Genomic DNA, 20590 nt, shown 5'->3' on the forward strand with positions numbered 1-20590 from the left:
AATCAAATACTCATCACTCCAGCTATACACGAGACCACATGCACATTCAGCAAACAAATACTTTAAGTAGGTGCTCATTCATTTGATCAAAGATTATAGTGACGTTTGTTGTTGCCGATGTCCCTTTTTTTGATCGAATCGGAAATTAAATATGAGTGTTATATCATTTTGAAGAAGAGACTTCAAATTTTTGACGTACGTAATTGCCTAATTGACATTTACCTAACCAAGATACAATTTTATGATTAATTTATTATATTTACACATCAAAGACAGAAAAAAAAGGCTTTAGTGGTGGTAATAGGGTGATGAGTGGCGGCAAGTTCTGTTTTAATAAAAAAAGTAAATCAGAGTATGTTATGTTAAATTCAAAGATAAGGTCTATATTTGTTGTGTTACTATAGTGGTTGTTAGGTAAAGACGCTTCTTTTTACGACTTTATTTGATTGAAATTAATCTGGGAAGCTTATATTTTATGGGCGTAAAAAAACTGAATAATTGCATTATGTGATAATGTTTTTAAAAGTTGTTTTTCCTAGATAATATTTTAGGGTACAAACTTTCCTTCTTATTCTATATTCCTATGGCAGACACGGAAGCTCTGGAGGGTGATATGATATGATGATTTTTCAAAAGGGGTTTTTGTGTTCAATTTTCTTTTCTCATTCACACGATTATATCAACTGACAAAAAAAACCATATTTCCTACAATTAAAATCAATTTTGAATTTCATCCTTTACAGAAGCAAATCGAGATCTTATGGACTGGAGCGGCAACAAACCATTGGACTATCACAAGCAGCGCACAAGTGTCTCGGCTTCAACTTACAGCAGTGAGTATGATGTGTTTATGCCTCAACTGCCGGCGAAATTCCGTAACCTTAATGCTGGTGGAACGGTTGGTTTTTCGCGTAAAAAGCGCTCCCAAGGTCGTTATGCCACCATGTCTGGAAGTTCCCTTTTGCGTAATCAATCAATTATGGCCAGTAAAAAACGAAAAACACTCCAATCGATGTTGGACCAAGATCCACAAGCTCAACTAAAGCCATCAGGAGCATTCTCTTCGCCTGATAGAGCGACTGCGACGTCGACAAACAATAACAATGATGTCCTTAGTTCGGACTCAGGTTCCCCATCAAACAACTACTATGGCAAAATTCCAAGTCGTCGCAAGGAGAGCTTTTTACGCAAGACATTCCGCGCCGCCAGCAATAGGTCGGAAATGGTAACTAACAACCACAACTCGGAGTAAAAATTTAAACTAATCAAATGTATTACTTTTATATTTTATACTAATCTTGGAATTTTCGAAAGTTCGCTTGTTTCTAACACAATTTTTGTTTTATAATTTATTTTTATTTCTATTTTTTTATTGGCTTTTGTTAAACTTTAATCTAATCCTTTGCATGTTGTAACACTTTTATAAACTTTGATCTAATTAAATTCGTATTTAATCAATTAAATGCATTTTTATTATTATTCGCACTATGTTATTTTAATATTTTTCTTATTATATGATAAAATGTATAAATGTAGTAAATTTCTCTTATTTTTAATAATTTTCTTGCTGCGAAATGGAACTTCAAATGAAACCCAATAGAAATTCAGGCAATGCGTTTGCAATTTGTAAACAGTGATGGATATTCTTCTTGGAGGCAAGTTCAATATTCAATGTGTATATTTTTGAGAATGCGTTTTTTTTGTTGCAGGGTTAACAAAAATGAGTTTGCGTTCTCTTTATTAATTTGCTAACTTTTTTTAACAGTGTTCATACTTATATCAGCGACTGCATTTTCGGACCATTCTATGCTTTTGTTGTGATACAAATTAAATTTTATAATTTTTTAACTTAATAACTGCAAACACAAAAACATATTTACAGCAGAACAAACATTCATTTATTAATAACTATGAAGCCTTAAGAAAATCAAACAGAATCGTATAGTTTGGCATTTTTCAACAATTTAGAAAACGAATTGCTTTTTTAGCAACAATTTTTGAAGAACTTATTTATAATTAAAGAGCAGTACAAAATGCATTCAAAATCAACCCAATGATTAGTTACATTGTCAAAAAGTAATTATCATGCGTTACAATTTTCTAAAATATTTTATTTTTTTTTGCTGACAAGAAAACGGAACGGCTGGCGTTGGCGTTGCGTCGGTTGCATGCCCAAAGCCGTCAAAGCACTTTTACCAAAATTGAAAATTGCAAAATGTACGTACCATTATATCTAATTCAACCGTATTCAGCCTCAGCAGGAGATGAGCCTTCGAAAATGGTCAGTTGTTCGGTATTGAGGTTGAAATTATAAACACCCGAGTGTGTGTCCAATACGTTTTGGTTGCAGCCTTCTGCTTGACAGATAATTTTGCTTAAAGTATAAAAATGCATTTTTCAATTTTAAACCCTCATAACTTTTTTTCGAAATGCAAATCAGTGGCGCTTGTTTTACAAATCTGCAGACAACTTCCTGATGTTTTATCATGATATTATTATTTTGGTTATATATCATAGGAAAAAAGTTACCGGGGTTTCAAATTGAGAAAAGCGTTTGAGAAAGTTTGAAATGCGTCTGGAAAGCAAAAGGCTCCAACCAAAACGTCTTGGACATATGTATTTTGCAATCATCAGATTTTTATATGATTTTTTTATGTATCATTCTTTTGGTTACATATCATAGGAAAAAAGTTATGATGGTTTAAAAATGAAAAATTTAATAACAAGAGAATTTCTGAATTCTAAATGAATCCATCATCAAGTAAGAAAAAATTAAAATCTATCAAGACTTTCTTGAGTTTTAAATGGTTGATCCGATTTTTTGTAATCAAATTTAGGATACAAATTTCTAGGTAGACATTAGATTCCATGATTATCAGTCAGTTCCTGTTCCAATTGTGGCCTTACTCTTGTGCTTTGTTTTTGGATTCAAGATTTTACCTCCCACATGGCTTTGAAAGAAATGCCGTTGCATACCTCATTTCCCTACAACATTCAAACATATTATTTGTATCCATAGGCTTATATGACTTTTTATTAAGATTCGATTTTAATTGATTTTTATTACATTTACATTGGGCTTAGTCTTATTTTGTGCCATGTTTACAAAGTCATTTTAACTATTTTATTTTGTGAAAAGGAAGAAGGTATGGTTATGTATATGTTTATATTTAAATTGTCAAAAAAGGAGTTGTATACAAAATAAAATATGTTTGTATTTATGCACGTATATGCTTCACTTATCACCATTGGACAGTTTAATTTTTGTGGAACTCGCATTTAACCAAGAGCTAGTTTAGATGGAGTACATTTTATGCAATGTCCCCCAACCAAAGTATCAAAAAAAAAATTGCTTATCAAAATAACTTCAGGCTCTGAGACTCAAGAAAATTGATGACTCTAGACTATCGTTCATTTTTTTGTTCTGAAAAAAATAGGTTCGCACATCAGCTCTTTTGTTCCCAATTTCATTAATTGATTAAGAAATGTTTTTGACATTTTAAACTCGAATATTTCAAAAGCCTGCAAAAACATTATGCTAAAAAAATAGGTTCGCGCATCAGCTCTTTTGTTTCCCAATTTCATTTATTGATTAAGAAATGTTTTTGACATTTTAAACTCGAATACTTCAAAAACCTGCAAAAACATTATGCTAGGGTTATGCAAAACTCATGGTGTTTAATATATGATTTCTGCGATTGAGAAAAATTGAGCTAGGAATTGGTGATTAGACGTTCAGAGTCAGAATAAGAAAAGCCTTAAAATCTACTTGAACCATTTTTTGAATTCGTATTCCATTTGAGGACTTTAAAAACTATAAAATAGTAAATTTTAGATGGAACGAATAACGTAATTAGACGAAAAAAATATATATAACATGAAAAAGTTTGCTTTTATGTTTGGGAGACCGGTTGGACGATATTTTTCAAAATCTCTGATTTGAATGTGTAATTGAAAATTAAACTATTCAAATAAATTTTTTTATTACTTTTATTAAGTTTTACTATCGAATTAATTTGCAAGAAAGTAGAAAATAATTTAAAAGTTCATATTTTTGCTTTTTCTTTTATGTTCATAACTACTTTCTCTCAATAAACCCCAAATATAGTCTCCCAGCATATTTTCGACGTATTTTCTTTGATAACGTTGTTCAAAGTTCATGATGTCATGATGAAAACGTTCACCTTGCTCTTCTGAATACGCTCCCATGTTAATTTTAAATTTATCTAAATGAGCATGCAGCATATGTACTTTTAATGACATTCTTTTATAGCCAGGATTTGAGTTTGGAAGACGCTACAATGGTCGGGTAGGAAAGGTGAGACTTAAGTTTAGTCTATCTGAGTATACGCCTCCACCAACCCCATCCTCCGTTTTTGATCCGTCTGTATGAAAGTTTATAGGATCATCGATAAAAATTGATGTATTCTCCCAAGAAGACCTGGGAGGTATATTTCAAGCTATAGTTATTAAACTGAGGATGGGGTATGGTGTAGTCAATATTATTGTTTATAGTTCTGAACGAGTTCAAAATAGTGGTGTGGCCTATTCCATTATTGATCTACAGAGAGGAGGCTTGAAGCCGTATGGCTGTATTAGCGGCCGTTTGCTTGCTGAAAATGTCCAGTGATATTAGATGGAACAGAACATCAAGTGAGGCGGAGGGGGGTAGAGCGAAGTGCTCCTCCCATACACATGCAGGCTGTTTGTTGGACTTTGCTGAGTTTATCGCGATTTGTCGCTATATCTAGCGCCGCCCACCATACCGCTACTCCATAAGTAAGGATAGGCCTTATGACCGAGATATATAGCCAGTGTGTAATGCGGGGCTGTAGGCCCCATTTATTACCAATTGCCTTTTTCATGCCCTTAAAATTTGTCAGCATATCCTTAACTAACTTTTCGTAGCTATCAGCTTTGTTATTTCCTAACATTCCAGATTTTGATGACGATTAAGGAACGTTTCAAATTTCAAATAATTTTGTTCTTACAGGCCGTGACCGTTGAATATAGTGTTTAAAATCCGATCTGCTGTCCTATACACTATATCCACTTTATAATCCCATTAAAAACCCCCACCATTTTAAAATCTCCAATCAGCTGCAAGTTATAGTCGCAATACCTCACTAATGGAAGCAAGATTTTAACCCTTTCACAATTTTCTTTAAGATGCACTGAGTGAGCTAATGGAAGAGACGGTTGTTTATTTTCATTGTGTGAAAGAACAGCTTTCAAGCTTTTTGTAGAGCTGTCAATGAATAAACGCCATTCCCTAGCAACACAAGGTATGCCAATTGTTTCAAACATACCTTTTATGTCATTACAAAAACAAGGTCCATCTTCTTTCTTGAAAAACGTTGAGAATATTTCATGTCTAGTCCGCTGATCCGTGATCTTTACATCATCAAGCAAGTTCCACTATTTTAAACGAGATCCTAAAAGCTCTGCCTTACCTTTTGGCAAATTTAAATCTCTAATTAAGTCGTTAAAATCATCTGTAGTAGCGAGATGGTGTTTTGGTTGTTCTGGTATAGGCAAAAACTCCTTATTGGAATTACTTTTACTAGAACTAAGAGATGAGCTACTCTTCTAAAATAATTCTTTTGGTGGCTCAGATATTGGTCGTGTCGGGTCGTGAGCGATTGGAGCAGAAGAAAATTGGAGGTCAGGATATTCGATAGATTTTACATTTTTTCCTCCACGTCTTTTACTCGGATTCACAATGCAAAAGGAGCTGTCGGTGACATGATCTTTTGGTTCTCTCCAGATGCTTGCTATTGCATATTTTACCTCGATACCAACCTGAAAATATAAAAATAAAAATGAATATATCGACTATATTCAATTCATCGCTTAATTAAAAATTGCTTACCTTCCAACATTTTTTACAATAACTAAAGGGTGTCCCAAAATTAACGCAAGATTTGAATTAAATAGAAACGCCGTTTGTAGTCTTTTGATAGTTATATTTTTATTGACTCGTAAAGTACATAGGATAGGGTTATGTATGGAATAACACATCGGACAAATGGCCTCCACGGCTTTGCATGCACATGCGCACTCTTTTGTTGAAATTTTCCATGACCATTCTGCATAAATGTGGCTGAATTTCGTTGATGCAGCGTTGAATCTCCTCCTTTAATGCACGGGTGGTTGTGGGCTTGTTGACATAGACTTGTGATTTCAAATAACCCCATAAAAAGAAGACTAATGGTGTTAAATGACACGATCTAGGAGGCCAATTTTGATCACCTAAACGAGAGAGTACACGACCTGCAGTAATTGAATTGTTTCACGGGCTGTATGACATGTGGCACCGTCTTGTTGAAACCACATATTGGACACATCAATATCATCCAATTTTGGCAGAAAGAACTGTGTAATCATGTCGCGATATCGAGCACCAGTAACAGTCACTGCTTGGCCAGCATCATTTTCAAAAAAATATGGCCCAATTATGCCTCCAGCCCAAAATCCACACCATGCAGTCACGCGTTGTGGATGCATTTGTTTTTCGACAATCACATGTGGGTTCTCCGAACCCCAAATGCGGCAATTTTGGCGATTGACAAAGCCATCAAGATGAAAATGTGCTTCATCGCTTAGGATGATTTTGCTCGAAAAATCAGGGTCCATTTGTTGATGTTCAATAATCCATTCAACGAACTCTCTTCTCTGTCCATGGTCATTAGGCTTCAATTGTTGTGTTAATTGAATATTGTAAGCATGAAGACACAGATTTTTGTCGAGTATACGCTGTAGAGAGGTTCTTGAAATTTGAAATTCTTGTCCACGACGTCGAATTGAGGTTCCTGGATTGTCAGCAACACTCTCACGCACTGCTTCGACATTCACATTTGAACGGCTTGTTTTTGGACGACCAGTGTGTTTGGCGTCTCCAACGGATCCAGTCTCCATGAGTTTTTCAATTAATCTCTTCACAGTTGATGAAGTTAAAACACTATTCCGACCATATTTTGTATGCAATTTTCGAACTGCAGCCGCCAAGCTTTCACTATTTTTGAAATATTACTTAATAATGAAGACACGTTGTTCTATCGTGTAACGCTCCATTTTTAATAACCCTATACTGTTAGTTGTCAAATTGCTTTTTTCACACTTCACTGCACAAATGACGGCAAATGCAAATCTTGCTTTAATTTTGGGACACCCTTTACAAGTAACATGTGGAGCCCATGGCTTGTCTTGATTCCGAACAGGACAGTCAAAATAGGCTTCGTAGGCTTCACAGAGAACGCTGAAGTCCTTAGATCGTATTTCACGTCTCGAACTTTATTAAATTGATCACATATGTAACAAAATGCATCAGCATCATATTTACACTTTCGTGACGCCATTTTAAGTTTTTCTGGGCTCGTAAAAAGCACTCGAGCGACATCTAGTGGCACTGTGGAAACTTAAATACCCCACCCTCATCTCGCGGGCTTTTTGAAATCGTGTTTTGTATAAAAAATCATATACAAGTGGTCTGTTAATTGTTTTTAAATAATGACAAACGTTTGTATTTTTAATCAAAATAAATATGGAAATTAAAATAAGTAATTTTTTGGGAATATTAAAATACGCGCACATATTTATAAATTACAAAACAACACAAATATCAATGTTTATTAAAAACACTCTACATTTTTAAATTGTACATATAAAATTTAAAAAAAACTATACTGCACTTAAAATGCGTAACTGAATTTGTTTAAACAAACTTTGTAAATAATACTTTGCATGCCAGATTTATTTTTTTTGGTTGGTTGGTTATAAATTTATAACAGTTAACAAAATAACTCATAAAACACGAAAATATTCTTTATTAAAATTACAGAAATCAAGGCAAGGAGAAAACATACAGGTTGGTTAATAATAAATACATTAACAACATAATTGTTTAATTAAATATATTTGTTAAACTTTTCTATTATTATTTGGTTACAATTTCGTGTAGAAAAAGATTTGGGATTCCTGCGGATTGGTTCTTTGAATGTGAGAGTGAAGAAGACAACAGAAGCATTCAGCAACTTCTTGGGAGTGGGCAATGGCAACGGGAATACGAACACTCACGCGGTGACGGGTCCAGCAGGTCATCAACACCATCCCCATCACCGACACCATCCACATGCTATAACAGCTGCGAATCCGATGATGCGGACAATCAAACCCTTAGGGACGTCGACTCAATTGACAACTCGAGCGAGTGTTCCCATCAATACGAAGAATAAGTTTGAAAAAATCCATAAAACTTGGGGCTCAGCCGATAATATTCCTCGAGATGGAAGTGCTGGTATGCCACCGCCACAAGGAAGTGACTCGCTCAAAACTCGAAAGACCAAACGCAATAACACATCTGAATGCCGGACTACCTTGACAGGATACAGCAGTATGCCAACCACTCCGAATCAACTGCGGGCTCCGATTGGTATATTATCGGAACAAGTTGTGAGCATGGGCGATTCTGATTCGGATGTAGCTTGTGGTTTTGGATCTAATTGGTCAGTGAGCCGTAATAGTTTAGGTGGCAGTGGCAGCGGCAGTAGTCAATCGAATGCACCTGCCCCAAGATATGGATAAAGCAATTTACTTAACATTGACTAAAATATGCAAAGCTGTATATTGTTTATTTTGAACTCGAATACCTATAATATTATCATTTTTCATTTATTTTTTAGAAATGTTTGCATTTTTATGTAAGGGATTTTCTTAGACACAAGATTAAAAAAGTATTTTTTAGTTGATTAGATTAAATACGATAAACAATTTATGTAATAAAAAAAGTGTATTTTTGTAAATTTCAACAAAATTTTATTTACTGTTTTACTACAATTAAAAAACTATTTTTAATAAAGCACTTATAAAAATATAAGTATCCATTTTTTAAACTATTTTTTTCTCTCTATCACTTCGAACTGCAAGGTAAGAATTTTATTAAAAATAATACTCATTGAAGATAATAAACAAATTAATAAATCTCGAAAGGTTCCAATCGAAAGATGGCGCTTCTGTTTTAGATCCATTGTAAGGCCGTCGTCGTTCTTTCTTGCAGACGAATCGATCTTAAAGCGTGTTGAATTAAGCCCAAATACTTTTAGATCTTTTACTTCTTCGTCTCACCACTTCAATTTCTAGTCAAAATATGTGCCGGCTTTTGAAGTTAGATTTAAAAGCTCAACGTCGACGAGTTGATTTGTATTTGTAAGCCATGAGTGTTATTCTTTACACTTTATAAAAGTATAACAGTTTCACAATTAAAAAACATACATTTTTTAATTCAAATCTTTGCATATGAGAAGAAACTTTTAGGGCGACCACATGTCGCATTTGTCGTTAGTATCGCGAAGTGGCGAGATGCCACTAAAGAGAGAGGAGAGTATTATTTTCATTAAACAGCTAGCACAGTACCTTCACCTTTGCTTACATTGACATACTATACATGGACTGCTAGTAGCCAACTTCACTTTTAACGGACAAAACACTAGCGGAAAAATTGTGTAACATATACATTTAATACTCCCAGCCACTGCTGTCATTCTTGCTACTATAGTAGTATTTTACTATATTCAGAGAGTCAACGCTACTCTACCCACGGATGAAAACTACTCCCCAAAATAAAACAAAAGAAATTTGTATTTGGTTTACAATAAAACCAAAATTTAAAATCTAATGCCCCAATATTAGTGCAACAGCTGAATGAAAACTTTCAGATGCAAGCCTTATAAAAGATAAAAAAGAAATTCACTCAAGCTAGAAACGGTGAATGCCCTACTAACTGCTAAAAAACTTCTTAAAAACAATTTCACAGAAAAATGGGAGCCATCGAAAACTTTAATTAAAACATTGTATAAAACGCCAGTTATAGCTATCTTTGGTTTTCATCATTCAAAACAAACATTGGAATTTTTTTGACAGGTCGTTTATAGCTATCTGTTACTTATTGAGTAACAATGAAAAACGCCTTTTTTGAGTAGTACAATTTATTAAAATATTATCATATATTTCTACAAAATTATCCCAAACTAAAAAATTAAGTGCGTTAGGCGCAGACAACTTTTCACGAGTAAAAGCGTTAATATTTAAATTTCTGGGATCAAGAATATTAGAAAGAGAAGAATAAAGTAAATAAAAAAGAGACCACCTTATGATGGTGGACACGTTCAGTTTTCAGTTCAGATTTCAATCCTGGGCCTGTTCAAGTATCTTGTCCTTTTTTGTTCTACATCAGCAACATTTCCCCCACCCAGCAAGGGAGCTCCTCCAACTGCTGTCTTGCTCTCTGTAGTATGACTGATGTTTAACAAAGCTAACCTTGCCACCGGTCGATCAAAAACACCACTTGCCGTCTTCACTGTCGCCCTTCTCACCTGACCATCCTTGGAAATGACTGTACTGGTAATGATCCCCTTTGGCCAAGTACACCTCGGCAAATTTTCATCGATGATCAGAACAACGTCGCCCGTCTTCACTGGTTCAGCCTTCTGAAACCATTTTGTACGTTTTGTAAGAGTTGGTAGGTACTCACGCACCCATCGCTTCCAGAAAATGTTTGCAATCTGTTGTATCTGCCGCCAATCCTTACGTGACATAAGCTCACGATCATTATCGTTTACAAGTCCCTTATTTCCATTTGATGACCCAAGAATAAAATGGTTCGGTGTCAACGCTTCTTCATCGTCAGGTCCCAAAGTAACATAAGTAAGAGGACGTGAGTTCACCACTGCTTCTATTTCGATTAACGCTGATTGGAAAGTTTCATCATTCAGCCGCCTGTTTCCCATGACTTCTCTGAGGATCTTCTTCACTGTACCGATTAGTCGCTCCCAACTGCCTCCCATGTGTGGAGCTGCTGGAGGATTGAAGTACCATTTCGTATGTGGAGATGTAAACTTGGAAAGTAGAGCATTCTTGTTAATTAGCTGGAACTGGTCTTTTAGCTCTTTTTCCGCGCCAACAAAGTTCGTTCCATTGTCTGAATAGAACTCAGATGGCTTTCCTCTTCTTGCAATGAAACGCTGGATACTCAAGATGCAAGAATCTGTCGACAGAGAAAACGCCACTTCTATATGAATCGCTCTGCTAGTGAGACACGTAAATAAGACACCCCAACGTTTGACTTGACTTCGGCCATGCACAACCAAAATTGGCCCGAAATAGTCGACACCAACAAATGTAAACGGCCTTCTAAACGGTCCAAGACGAGCTCGAGGTAACTGCGCCATCTGAGGAAACTGCGGTGTTGCACTTTTTATAATGCAGTGGCCACATTGAGTTCTAACTGACCTAACTAATGTTCTTAATGCAGGTATATAATATCGTTGCCTAACCTCATTGTATACTGTAGCATCACAAAGGTGTTTAAATTTTCTATGGTAGAAATCTATAATCAGAAAGCTCACCCTATTTTTTCTTGATAGAAGTATTGGTCGCCTGGTTTCTTCTTTAACAAAATCTGCGTAGTCAATTCGTCCTTCTAGGCGCAGAATTCCATCATCATCAATACAAGGGTTAAGTTTGTATATTTCACTCGTTTTCGGAATCTGGTCACCCCTTTTAAGCATTGCCAACTCGTCCGCGAACTCAGCCCACTGCGCCATTCTCCATAAGATTACCTCCGCATTTTGCATCTCGTCTGACCGAATATTTCCCATTACCAATTCATCGGATGATGGCTCTATCGAAATCGGATCAGTGTCCATCGCCCTTGCTTTTGCTTTCCTTTGAAGATTTTGACAATATCTGACAATCCATGACACCACTTTGCGGAGACGCTCCCATGTAGAAAAACGATTAAAGTCTATTACCAATTCTTGGATTCCCTTTTCCATCTGGCTCACGTTCTCTCGCATCACCATTACGTATTTAGGTCGTAGCTCTTCTTCACAGACGTCTTTTTGTTTGCAGGTAACTTCCTTAGGCCAATACTCCTCCGGCTGGAGCAAAAACCCTGGTGCTGTAAACCATCTACTATTCGGATCAAAACAAGGTTCCTTTGTCCATTTTGTTGCTTCGTCCGCGACATTCAAGTTAGTGGGTACCCATCGCCACTCATCAACTTTTGTTTTCTCTTGTATCTCCCCGATGCGAAACATCACGAATGGCTTATACATTTTCGCATCAGCGCGCAACCACTGTAAAACAGTTTTTGAGTCTGTCCAAAAGAACTTCCTGTCTATTGTGAAACCATGACCCTTAACAATCGTCTTAGCAAGTCGGGCACCTAACAAGGCTGCCTGGAGCTCCAGCCGTGGAATTGAAACTGGGAGCAGTGGGGTTACTTTGTTCTTTGCTCCGACCAGTGTACATTCCGTTGAAAAACTATCACAGAACCTCAGATATGCCACAGCTGCGAATGCGTCTTCACTGGCGTCCATAAATATGTGCAACTGCACTGAAACACCATCGCTCATTGATAATGTGTTGTAGCATCTTGGAATTCGCACATGCTCCACTTTTGACAAGATTCGCCGCCATGACTCCCATTTGGTTGCTAATGAGCCTTCGATTTGGTCATCCCATTCTAGTTTCCGCCGCCAAACGTCTTGGAGAAGTACTTTGATCCTCACCAAGTAAAAGGCCAAGAAACCTAGAGGATCAAAAATAGACATTAAAATTCTAAGTAACTCACGCTTCGTAGGCAATCTGGATCCAGACAAAACATCCTCGTGTGTTTTGATAAACTTCAATGAAAAGGTGAATACGTCATCAGTTGGAAGCCACCATAAGCCTAAGACCTTAGCAATATTGTTTTCGTTCCCACAATCTATGACCCGGCTTCCATCTTCTATAGGTTGTCCAAGAGACTTAAGGACCTCCGATGAATTTGACATCCAACTTCTCATTCGAAATCCCGCCTTAGAATGGATCTCTCGCACGTCTTTGGCCAGTTGCACAGCCTCGCCAACAGTGGATACACTATCCAATAAATCGTCTATGTAATGGTGTTTAATAATGCTCTCCACAGCTCGTGGATACTTCTCGGAAAACTCAGCAGCGTTTGAATCTTTGACGTGTAACGCTATGCTCGGAGAACATGAAGCTCCAAAGGTAAGTACCTCCATTTGATAGATGTCTGGTTTGCGATTTTCTTCACCATTGCGCCAAAGAAAACGTTGGGCACACTGGTCATCCTTGCGTACTCGTACTTGGTGGAACATTTCCTCTATGTCACCACAAATCGCCACTTTATTCGATCGGAATCCATATAAAACTTCAGGAAGCTCTTTCAATTGGTCAGGACCCTTTAATAGCATCTTGTTCAGCGAGACACCATTGGCTGAGGCCGCTGCGTCCCAAACTAACCGAATCTTGCCAGGCTTGTTTGGATTTGTAACGATGAATATCGGCAGATACCAAGTCCTCGACGATGATGAATAATCTTCTTCTTCTTTATTACATCTTCTCGCATAGCCCTTTTGCACCAAGCTGGCGACCTGTTGGTTGATGTTGGAAATAACCATAGGATCAGAACGTACCTTTTTTTCCAAACAGCAGAGGCGCTTAAGAGCCATATGATAACTATTCGGCATACTAAAGTCTTCATACCGCCACAGAAGTCCGCACTCAAAGGAACCATCGACTCGCTTGGTTGTAGCTGCGAGAATTTCTTTTGCTCTCAAGTCATCTTTTGACTCCGTTCGAACTTGAACTTGAGAAACACCACTGTCTTCCAAAACAAAATGTCGCTTGACCAATTCGTGTAGATCCTCCTCGCACTCGCAAATCTGGAAGTTACCATAAGATTGGTAATCGCTTTCGCTACCACCACTGATACACCAACCCAATCTAGTTTTCAGAGCAATTGGTTCATTCCACTTGCCTTCCCGAACTTTCAATGCCAAAGCTGCCTTTTCGTTATTCAGTCCAATTAAAATTCCACATTCAGCCTTGCTGTATGGCAACAACGGCAGCCCCTTGAGATGATGGAACTTGTCTATAAACTCCTGTGACAAAGATTGTGATGGTAGGGCAAGCGACTTGACTGTTCTCACCCCATTTAACCGCACGCTCGAAGACTTCTCCTTTTCAGCACCTTTTGCCGAAATCGATAACGACACAACTTCAGACTCTTCTTCACGACGAGTGGAATTGGCTGTCCATCTGAGGCACAACGGTTTAGGAGTACCTTTCAAATTTAATTTTTGCGCTATTGATTCCTCTAGCAGCGTGAGGGAAGACCCGCTATCCAAAAAGGCATACGTATGAATATCCTTTCCATTGCCATGCAACACCACTGGCAAAATTCGGAATAGCGTTCCCTTTTCTTTGTCGTTCTGATGAGAGTAGCATGCACCCACATCTTTACCACCTCCAGAATGCAACAGCGCATGATGTTTCAGCCTACAGCCTCCAATGCCACACTCTTTCATATTGTTGCACCGTACTCGTTTCGAATGCTTAAGACACATGCACAGTGCCTTCTCTGTAACAAGCTTCTGACGATCTTTAACAGAGAGCTTGTTAAATGCATCGCAATCTAATATTCGATGACTTTGTCCACAGACGTAACACTTCGGTCTAGATCCCTCTTTAGCACATGCAGCCTCAGATCCATTGTCTGCCTGTACATGCGTGTGTACATGTCCCGAACGCTTGTCCATCTTATTGCCATCGTCTGCATACCTCGTTACCACAGCTGCTGCCTCTGCCCTCCTGTACATCCACTCGCCAAATCCTCTTATGTTTTGCTCAACGTCACTTGCCTGTAACCCCATGGCCCACTCCAATTTCATGGCCGAAGGTAGCTTGTCTATAAGCTTTTTGAGCAATACTGGATTATTCATGTGGTCTGTCAGGTCAGACGCCTCCATAGTGGAACTCAAATTCTTAATGGCCAGAGCATATGATATTATTGTTTCCAGGCGCTCCATTCTTGGGGCTGGAAAAATCTCCACCTTCTTTATAAGATCCTCAACAATATACTCTGGTCGACCAAATAACAATTCCAGAGTGGACAAAACTGTTGGCACAGATGCAGGAAGCATTAACTGACTGCTCACTGCTTGAAACGCTTTACCTTTCAGCGCCTTTTGCAGCCGAACCAAATTCTCCTCATTGGAAAAGTTGCACAAGGCAGTGCTGTTTCGATAGCAACTTATAAATAGAGGCCATTCATCTGATTTACCTGAGAAGAAAGGCAAATCCCCGGATATACTTTTCCTTGACGCCATTTGTTTAATTGTTATTTCCTTAGACTTGTCTTCTTGAGTTCCCAATCTCGCCTGTGCTACCCAGTCCTTAGTGCGACGAACAACTGACTCCACGTCATTTGCAACAGCCTTGAGGCGAACCTCGCCCGAACAACTATCGCTTCTCGACAAGCTGTTGCTGCCTTTGTGTTGTTGTTTAAGTTTTAGTAGCTCGTACTTTCTTGTGATGTACTCCTGCTCCTTCCGTTCTCTTTCCTCCAACAGACTTTTTTCCAGACTCTTTTGCTCCTCCAGTCGAAGCAATTCAAGGTCTACCATCTGCCTGCTGAGAACAGAACCAACGCTACGTCCACTTCTTGGTGCTACCATGATGTCCTCGACCTGCCCCGCCAATGTTGGTGTGCTTTTTTGTGCGTTTGCGACGTTTCTAACCGTCTTCAAAGACCTGGCTAAATCTGACTTGCATTTAAGGCAGAACCATTTACGATTCTTTACCGAATCGTCAACTCCTGCACATCCATAATGCACCCAGATGTCGCACATATCACAGCACACCATGTCGTCCGTAGAGTCTGCTTCCGTACAGACATCGCAGGCACCATTCTTGGACATTCTGTCGTTGTCTGAGAAAAGAAACTACCAGAAAGCTTACTTTTCCTATTTACTTTTAATTTTTTAATTTTTTAGATTTGTTACTTATTGAGTAACAATGAAAAACGCCTTTTTTGAGTAGTACAATTTATTAAAATATTATCATATATTTCTACAAAATTATCCCAAACTAAAAAATTAAGTGCGTTAGGCGCAGACAACTTTTCACGAGTAAAAGCGTTAATATTTAAATTTCTGGGATCAAGAATATTAGAAAGAGAAGAATAAAGTAAATAAAAAAGAGACCACCTTATGATGGTGGACACGTTCAGTTTTCAGTTCAGATTTCAATCCTGGGCCTGTTCAAGTATCTTGTCCTTTTTTGTTCTACATCAGCAACACTATCCTTAAACATTTCTGTCATTGAAAAAATGTCCCGATTGAAATCCACCGACAAAAGAAAATACTCCCCAAAATGATAGAAAAATACTACTCTTGAAATTTTTAAAACGACAGCACTGCTCACAGGAAAAAAAAACATGGCATCTTTTTTCTTCAACAAATTATACTAGATGTCAATGCTAACATAGAAAAAGCTTATCTCAACTTTATACTAACAGATGTCGCTAAATATTTCATAAGTTTTTGCCCCTGTGCATAGAAGGGCTAGTGTAGCTTATTTGAAGTGGAACCATTTTTATTCAAATTTTGTATGGAAAATTCACACCACTAGCAGTCCATGTATAGTATGTGAATGTTTAAACTAATATTCCAGATACAACTAGTGACGTCGCCGCTCTACAAGTCTCCACTATAATTTGGACACTTAGTGTTGTTTGCATTTAGAAGATCGTTAACATCAAAGATATCTTCTCTTTTTCTCTCTGTTAAGCCTAGTACATACTTCCTCGTGAAGTGAACGTTCGCCAGTGGAGAAAGTGAACTTTTGACATTGCTCACTGGTACACAGTTGTGAGTACACGTTGTGAACATCGTCAACTTCATGAGTTGAATCTTTAAATAGGTATTCTATTTCATATGACACCATTTTAACTTTTTTTTTAGAACAACGCGCAAGCAGCCACAAACTTTAAAATGTGGAAACCAAATGTCAAAGCTTCACCAACAGTTCCCGTACATTTTGCACGTGAATTGCCCGTGAACGAAAACTCTCCACTTTGTTCTCCACTCAGCTTCAAGCCTAGTACATACTTGTGAACCATCTCGTGAACCCATACAAATTTCAGTTTTTGGTTCACCCGTGAACTTGCTCGTGAAGCTGAGTGGAGAACAAAGTGGAGAGTTTTCGTTCACGGGCAATTCACGTGCAAAATGTACGGGAACTGTTGGTGAAGCTTTGACATTTGGTTTCCACATTTTAAAGTTTGTGGCTGCTTGCGCGTTGTTCTAAAAAAAAAGTTAAAATGGTGTCATATGAAATAGAAGTATGTACTAGGCTTCACGAGCAAGTTCACGGGTGAACCAAAAACTGAAATTTATATGGGTTCACGAATTGGTTCACAAGTATGTACTAGGCTTTATTGTAAAGTTTTAATTTAAATATTATAAAATAAATGGTAGATAATAATTGTTTTACAATAATTAAAAGTAAAATTTCGCACTGAAATTATAAAACAAAAAATTTAGTACACTTTTAGCGTCACCTATTGGCCACTAGATTCGATAAGCTAGGAAATCAAATTTCCGTCTTATACACCCTGCATTAAACCAAGGGCTGCCAAACTGTATTACGAGCTGTCAAATCGAATCGGCTTTTTGACGTTTGATTTGATCAAAACATTTTCCATGTGCGTTGCGTGGTGCTATTCAAATTTAATTCATAACTTTCCTGCAAAGAAATAGAAATAATAAATAAAAATGGGCAAAAAAGATAAAAACAAGAAAAAAGGCAAAGGAGCTGAGAAAACTGCAATGAAAACAGACAAGAAGAATGCAGCAAAACAAAAGAAACTTCTTGAGAAAATCGGCGAAGTATACATATAAATACTGACTAACAAAATTTGATCATTTAAATATAAATTCTTTTTCTCAGGCAGACATTGCCCAAGTTGTAGCAAATTTAGAAGCCGAACAGGCCCGGCTGAAGACAGTAATTGAAACAACATGTCTTCCACCCACACCCAGGTCGAGTTTCACTCTTGTCGCTCATCCGGAAAAAGAGGAATTGATTATGTTCGGAGGAGAATTCTTTAATGGACAGAAAATCTGCATTTATAATGACTTATTCTTCTACAACATTGCCAAGAACGAATGGAAGCAAATTCAATCACCTGGCGGACCAACACCCAGAAGTGGTCATCAAATGGTGTCCGTTGCTAGTGATGGTGGACAGCTATGGGTAAGAATCTTTATTAAAGAAGTTACTATCATAGGTATATAAGCAACGTATATTTTTTTAGTTATTTGGAGGAGAACATGCAAGTCCTTCTCAGTTACAATTCTACCACTACAAGGATCTCTGGGTTATGAGCTTGAAAACAAAATCATGGGAAAAGATTACCGCGCCCAATGCACCTAGTCCCCGAAGTGGGCACCGGATGGTAGCGTCCAAAAAGAAATTGTTTATCTTTGGCGGTTTCCATGATAACAACCAATCATACAAATATCACAACGACGTTCATATATTTTCTCTGGAATCATACACTTGGTTGAAATTTGAAGTTCAGGGAGCGATCATTCCACCTCCACGGTCGGCGTGTTGTATGGCTCCTTGTCCGGATGGAAAAATCCTCATTTGGGGGGGTTATTCGAAGTCAAATGTGAAAAAAGACGTCGACCGGGGAATCACGCACACGGATATGTATCTACTTAATCCTGATAGTAAGTGTCTTTCTTTTTTATTCATCCATATACCTACATTATAATAGATTACTTAATATTTTCTTTTTTTATATTTAGAATATACACCGAACCAAAAATTCAAATGGACCACCGTCAAGGCAGGCGGAATAAATCCTTTGCCCCGAAGTAGTGTTGGCTGTGCTGTAGCGGCAACCAACAAAGCTTATTGTTTTGGTGGAGTTATGGATATCGAAGAGGATGAGGAAGATCTTCGTGGACAATTTGGAAGTGATCTTTATTGCCTCGACCTTGCGTCACCTACTTGGAGACTTATTGAAGTCAATAAAACTCCAAAGTCAAGCAAAGAAGATGACGACATGGAGGACGCAACAGAAGTTCCTGCTGCACAGACAACCACAGATGGTGTTTTCACAATCACAGTTGGTGGTTCTTCCTCAGGCGCTCCTAAGATGCCAAGTTTATTCGGCAAAGCTCCTTCCAACAAATCTGTACCCTCTCCGAGAATGAACCCGGGACTTTGTGTTTGCAAAGGGACACTCTACATGTTTGGAGGAATATTCGAAGAGGATAACAAACAATACACGTACAATGACTTCTACTCCCTCGACTTGCATAAAATAGGCGCATGGAAAACAATAATTCCCAATAACTTGAATCCTCATGATTGGATTGATTCCGATAGCGATGGAAGTTCTTCATCAGAGAATAGTGACGAAGAGGATACGAGCACTGACTCTGGATCCGATATGGATACAGATTGATGGAACGAAAACAACACATCTTTTACATACAATTTTATTTTTATAAACTTAATAAATTTAAAGCGCCTTTAACAGAATGTTTAATTTTATATTTTCAAATGCCATCAGAGGAATGCTGTTCAATATTTTCATTTGGTCATAGTCGACTTTTACAAACCAAGCAATTCCGTGAGGATTCTTCTGGTATCGTCGGGGGTCTCAACTTTATGCTCAATTGTTCGTGGATCTACGAAAATCTCATAGTCGTTGCCACCAGGTTCGGTTTTGTCTCCGAAGAAGTGAATCTCTTCGAAATTGTGAAACTTCTCGATGTGTCGCAGACAATAGGTCTTATCCCAACCATGTGGAAACACGTCAAAGCTTATCTGCCCTCCGATGCTGTAGGTCAGATCAACATCGGCGAATTCGCGAGTAAGTGCGTTTATCATCGCCTTTCGAACTCCATGTTGATTATCGTACTCGGCAAACATATTACGCTCTTCTCTCGTACATTGACGGCCAATTGGACAGATGTTCATCATGCCATTGCGGAATTCCAGGAACGTGCCCCTCTTGATTGGTAATTCCAGCTCCGATAGATATTTCAACACATAATTAATGAATCGTTGTAGGGTTTTCTCACCCAAGTGCTCTTGAATCGATTGTTTTCCAACTTCTTTACCGGCTTCTATTTGAACTAATCCATTTTCTGGGAATATGAAATCGAATTTCTCTAAAATCTTCTTGCCATTTAATTGTTCGAACATCTTTTCTAAATCAGAGCCACCCACAATGCCAATTGTTGCTCGGGGTTGCACTTTCGAGTAAAAGAATTCCTCGAATTCGGGTTTTATTACTGTGCGTGGGAAGGTAAGGGTCCCATCGACGTCGAAAAGAAGTAGGATCTCATTGCGTTCTAATTTGGACATTTTTATTGTTGGAATGGATTTTATTTTCACTGAAGATGATAAGGGTTCTGAACAATAGCTGGTTGTCCTCCACGTCGTTCTGGTATATTATAATAATGGTATCATTCATATTACACTCAAGTCGAGTCTTATCTAGCCGACCTGCCGTACTATTGACAGCGCTGACAAGTTGGTGACAGTTTATGATGTCAACTTTTATGTTAGGCATGTTCATTTAATTGATGTAGAGTATACTTTTTCTGCTTAAAAATGTCAAGCCTTAAGTTTGCTCCATTCTGAATTGGAAAAAAATGAAAATCATATCATATCAATCAAAATATGTTCCACTTACAATAATCGTTTGCTTAGCAATCGA

At 37.7% G+C, this 20590-nt stretch overlaps 4 protein-coding genes across 4 annotated transcripts in view; 2 read left to right on the top strand and 2 right to left on the bottom strand.

Moving 5' to 3' along the window:
* Nucleotides 1-8891, top strand: part of LOC129945134 (uncharacterized) — a 43204-nt gene extending 34313 nt beyond the window's left edge. The window contains exons 5-8 of the mRNA XM_056054792.1: nt 744-1249; nt 3140-3146; nt 7841-7867; nt 7961-8891. Of these exons, the coding sequence (XP_055910767.1) occupies nt 744-1249; nt 3140-3146; nt 7841-7867; nt 7961-8583 (1163 nt within the window). The 3' untranslated portion in view covers nt 8584-8891. The remainder of the gene's footprint in view (nt 1-743; nt 1250-3139; nt 3147-7840; nt 7868-7960) is intronic.
* Nucleotides 8892-10175: 1284 nt separating this feature from the next.
* LOC129945135 (uncharacterized) lies at nt 10176-15764 on the bottom strand. The gene has a single exon (XM_056054793.1). It carries the CDS (start codon nt 15762-15764, stop codon nt 10176-10178), a length of 5589 nt encoding a protein of 1862 aa, XP_055910768.1.
* A 1773-nt stretch (nt 15765-17537) lies between these two features.
* LOC129946638 (kelch domain-containing protein 4) lies at nt 17538-19404 on the top strand. The gene is made up of 4 exons (XM_056056890.1): nt 17538-17735; nt 17797-18102; nt 18164-18584; nt 18663-19404. Exons 1-4 carry the CDS (start codon nt 17622-17624, stop codon nt 19325-19327), a joined length of 1506 nt encoding a protein of 501 aa, XP_055912865.1. The 5' UTR covers nt 17538-17621; the 3' UTR covers nt 19328-19404.
* Nucleotides 19346-20400, bottom strand: LOC129946639 (phosphomannomutase). The gene has a single exon (XM_056056891.1). It carries the CDS (start codon nt 20233-20235, stop codon nt 19477-19479), a length of 759 nt encoding a protein of 252 aa, XP_055912866.1. The 5' UTR covers nt 20236-20400; the 3' UTR covers nt 19346-19476.
* Nucleotides 20401-20590: the final 190 nt, after the last annotated feature.

This window comes from Eupeodes corollae, chromosome 2, assembly GCF_945859685.1.
Source record: "Eupeodes corollae chromosome 2, idEupCoro1.1, whole genome shotgun sequence".
NCBI classification, from domain to species: domain Eukaryota; kingdom Metazoa; phylum Arthropoda; class Insecta; order Diptera; family Syrphidae; genus Eupeodes; species Eupeodes corollae.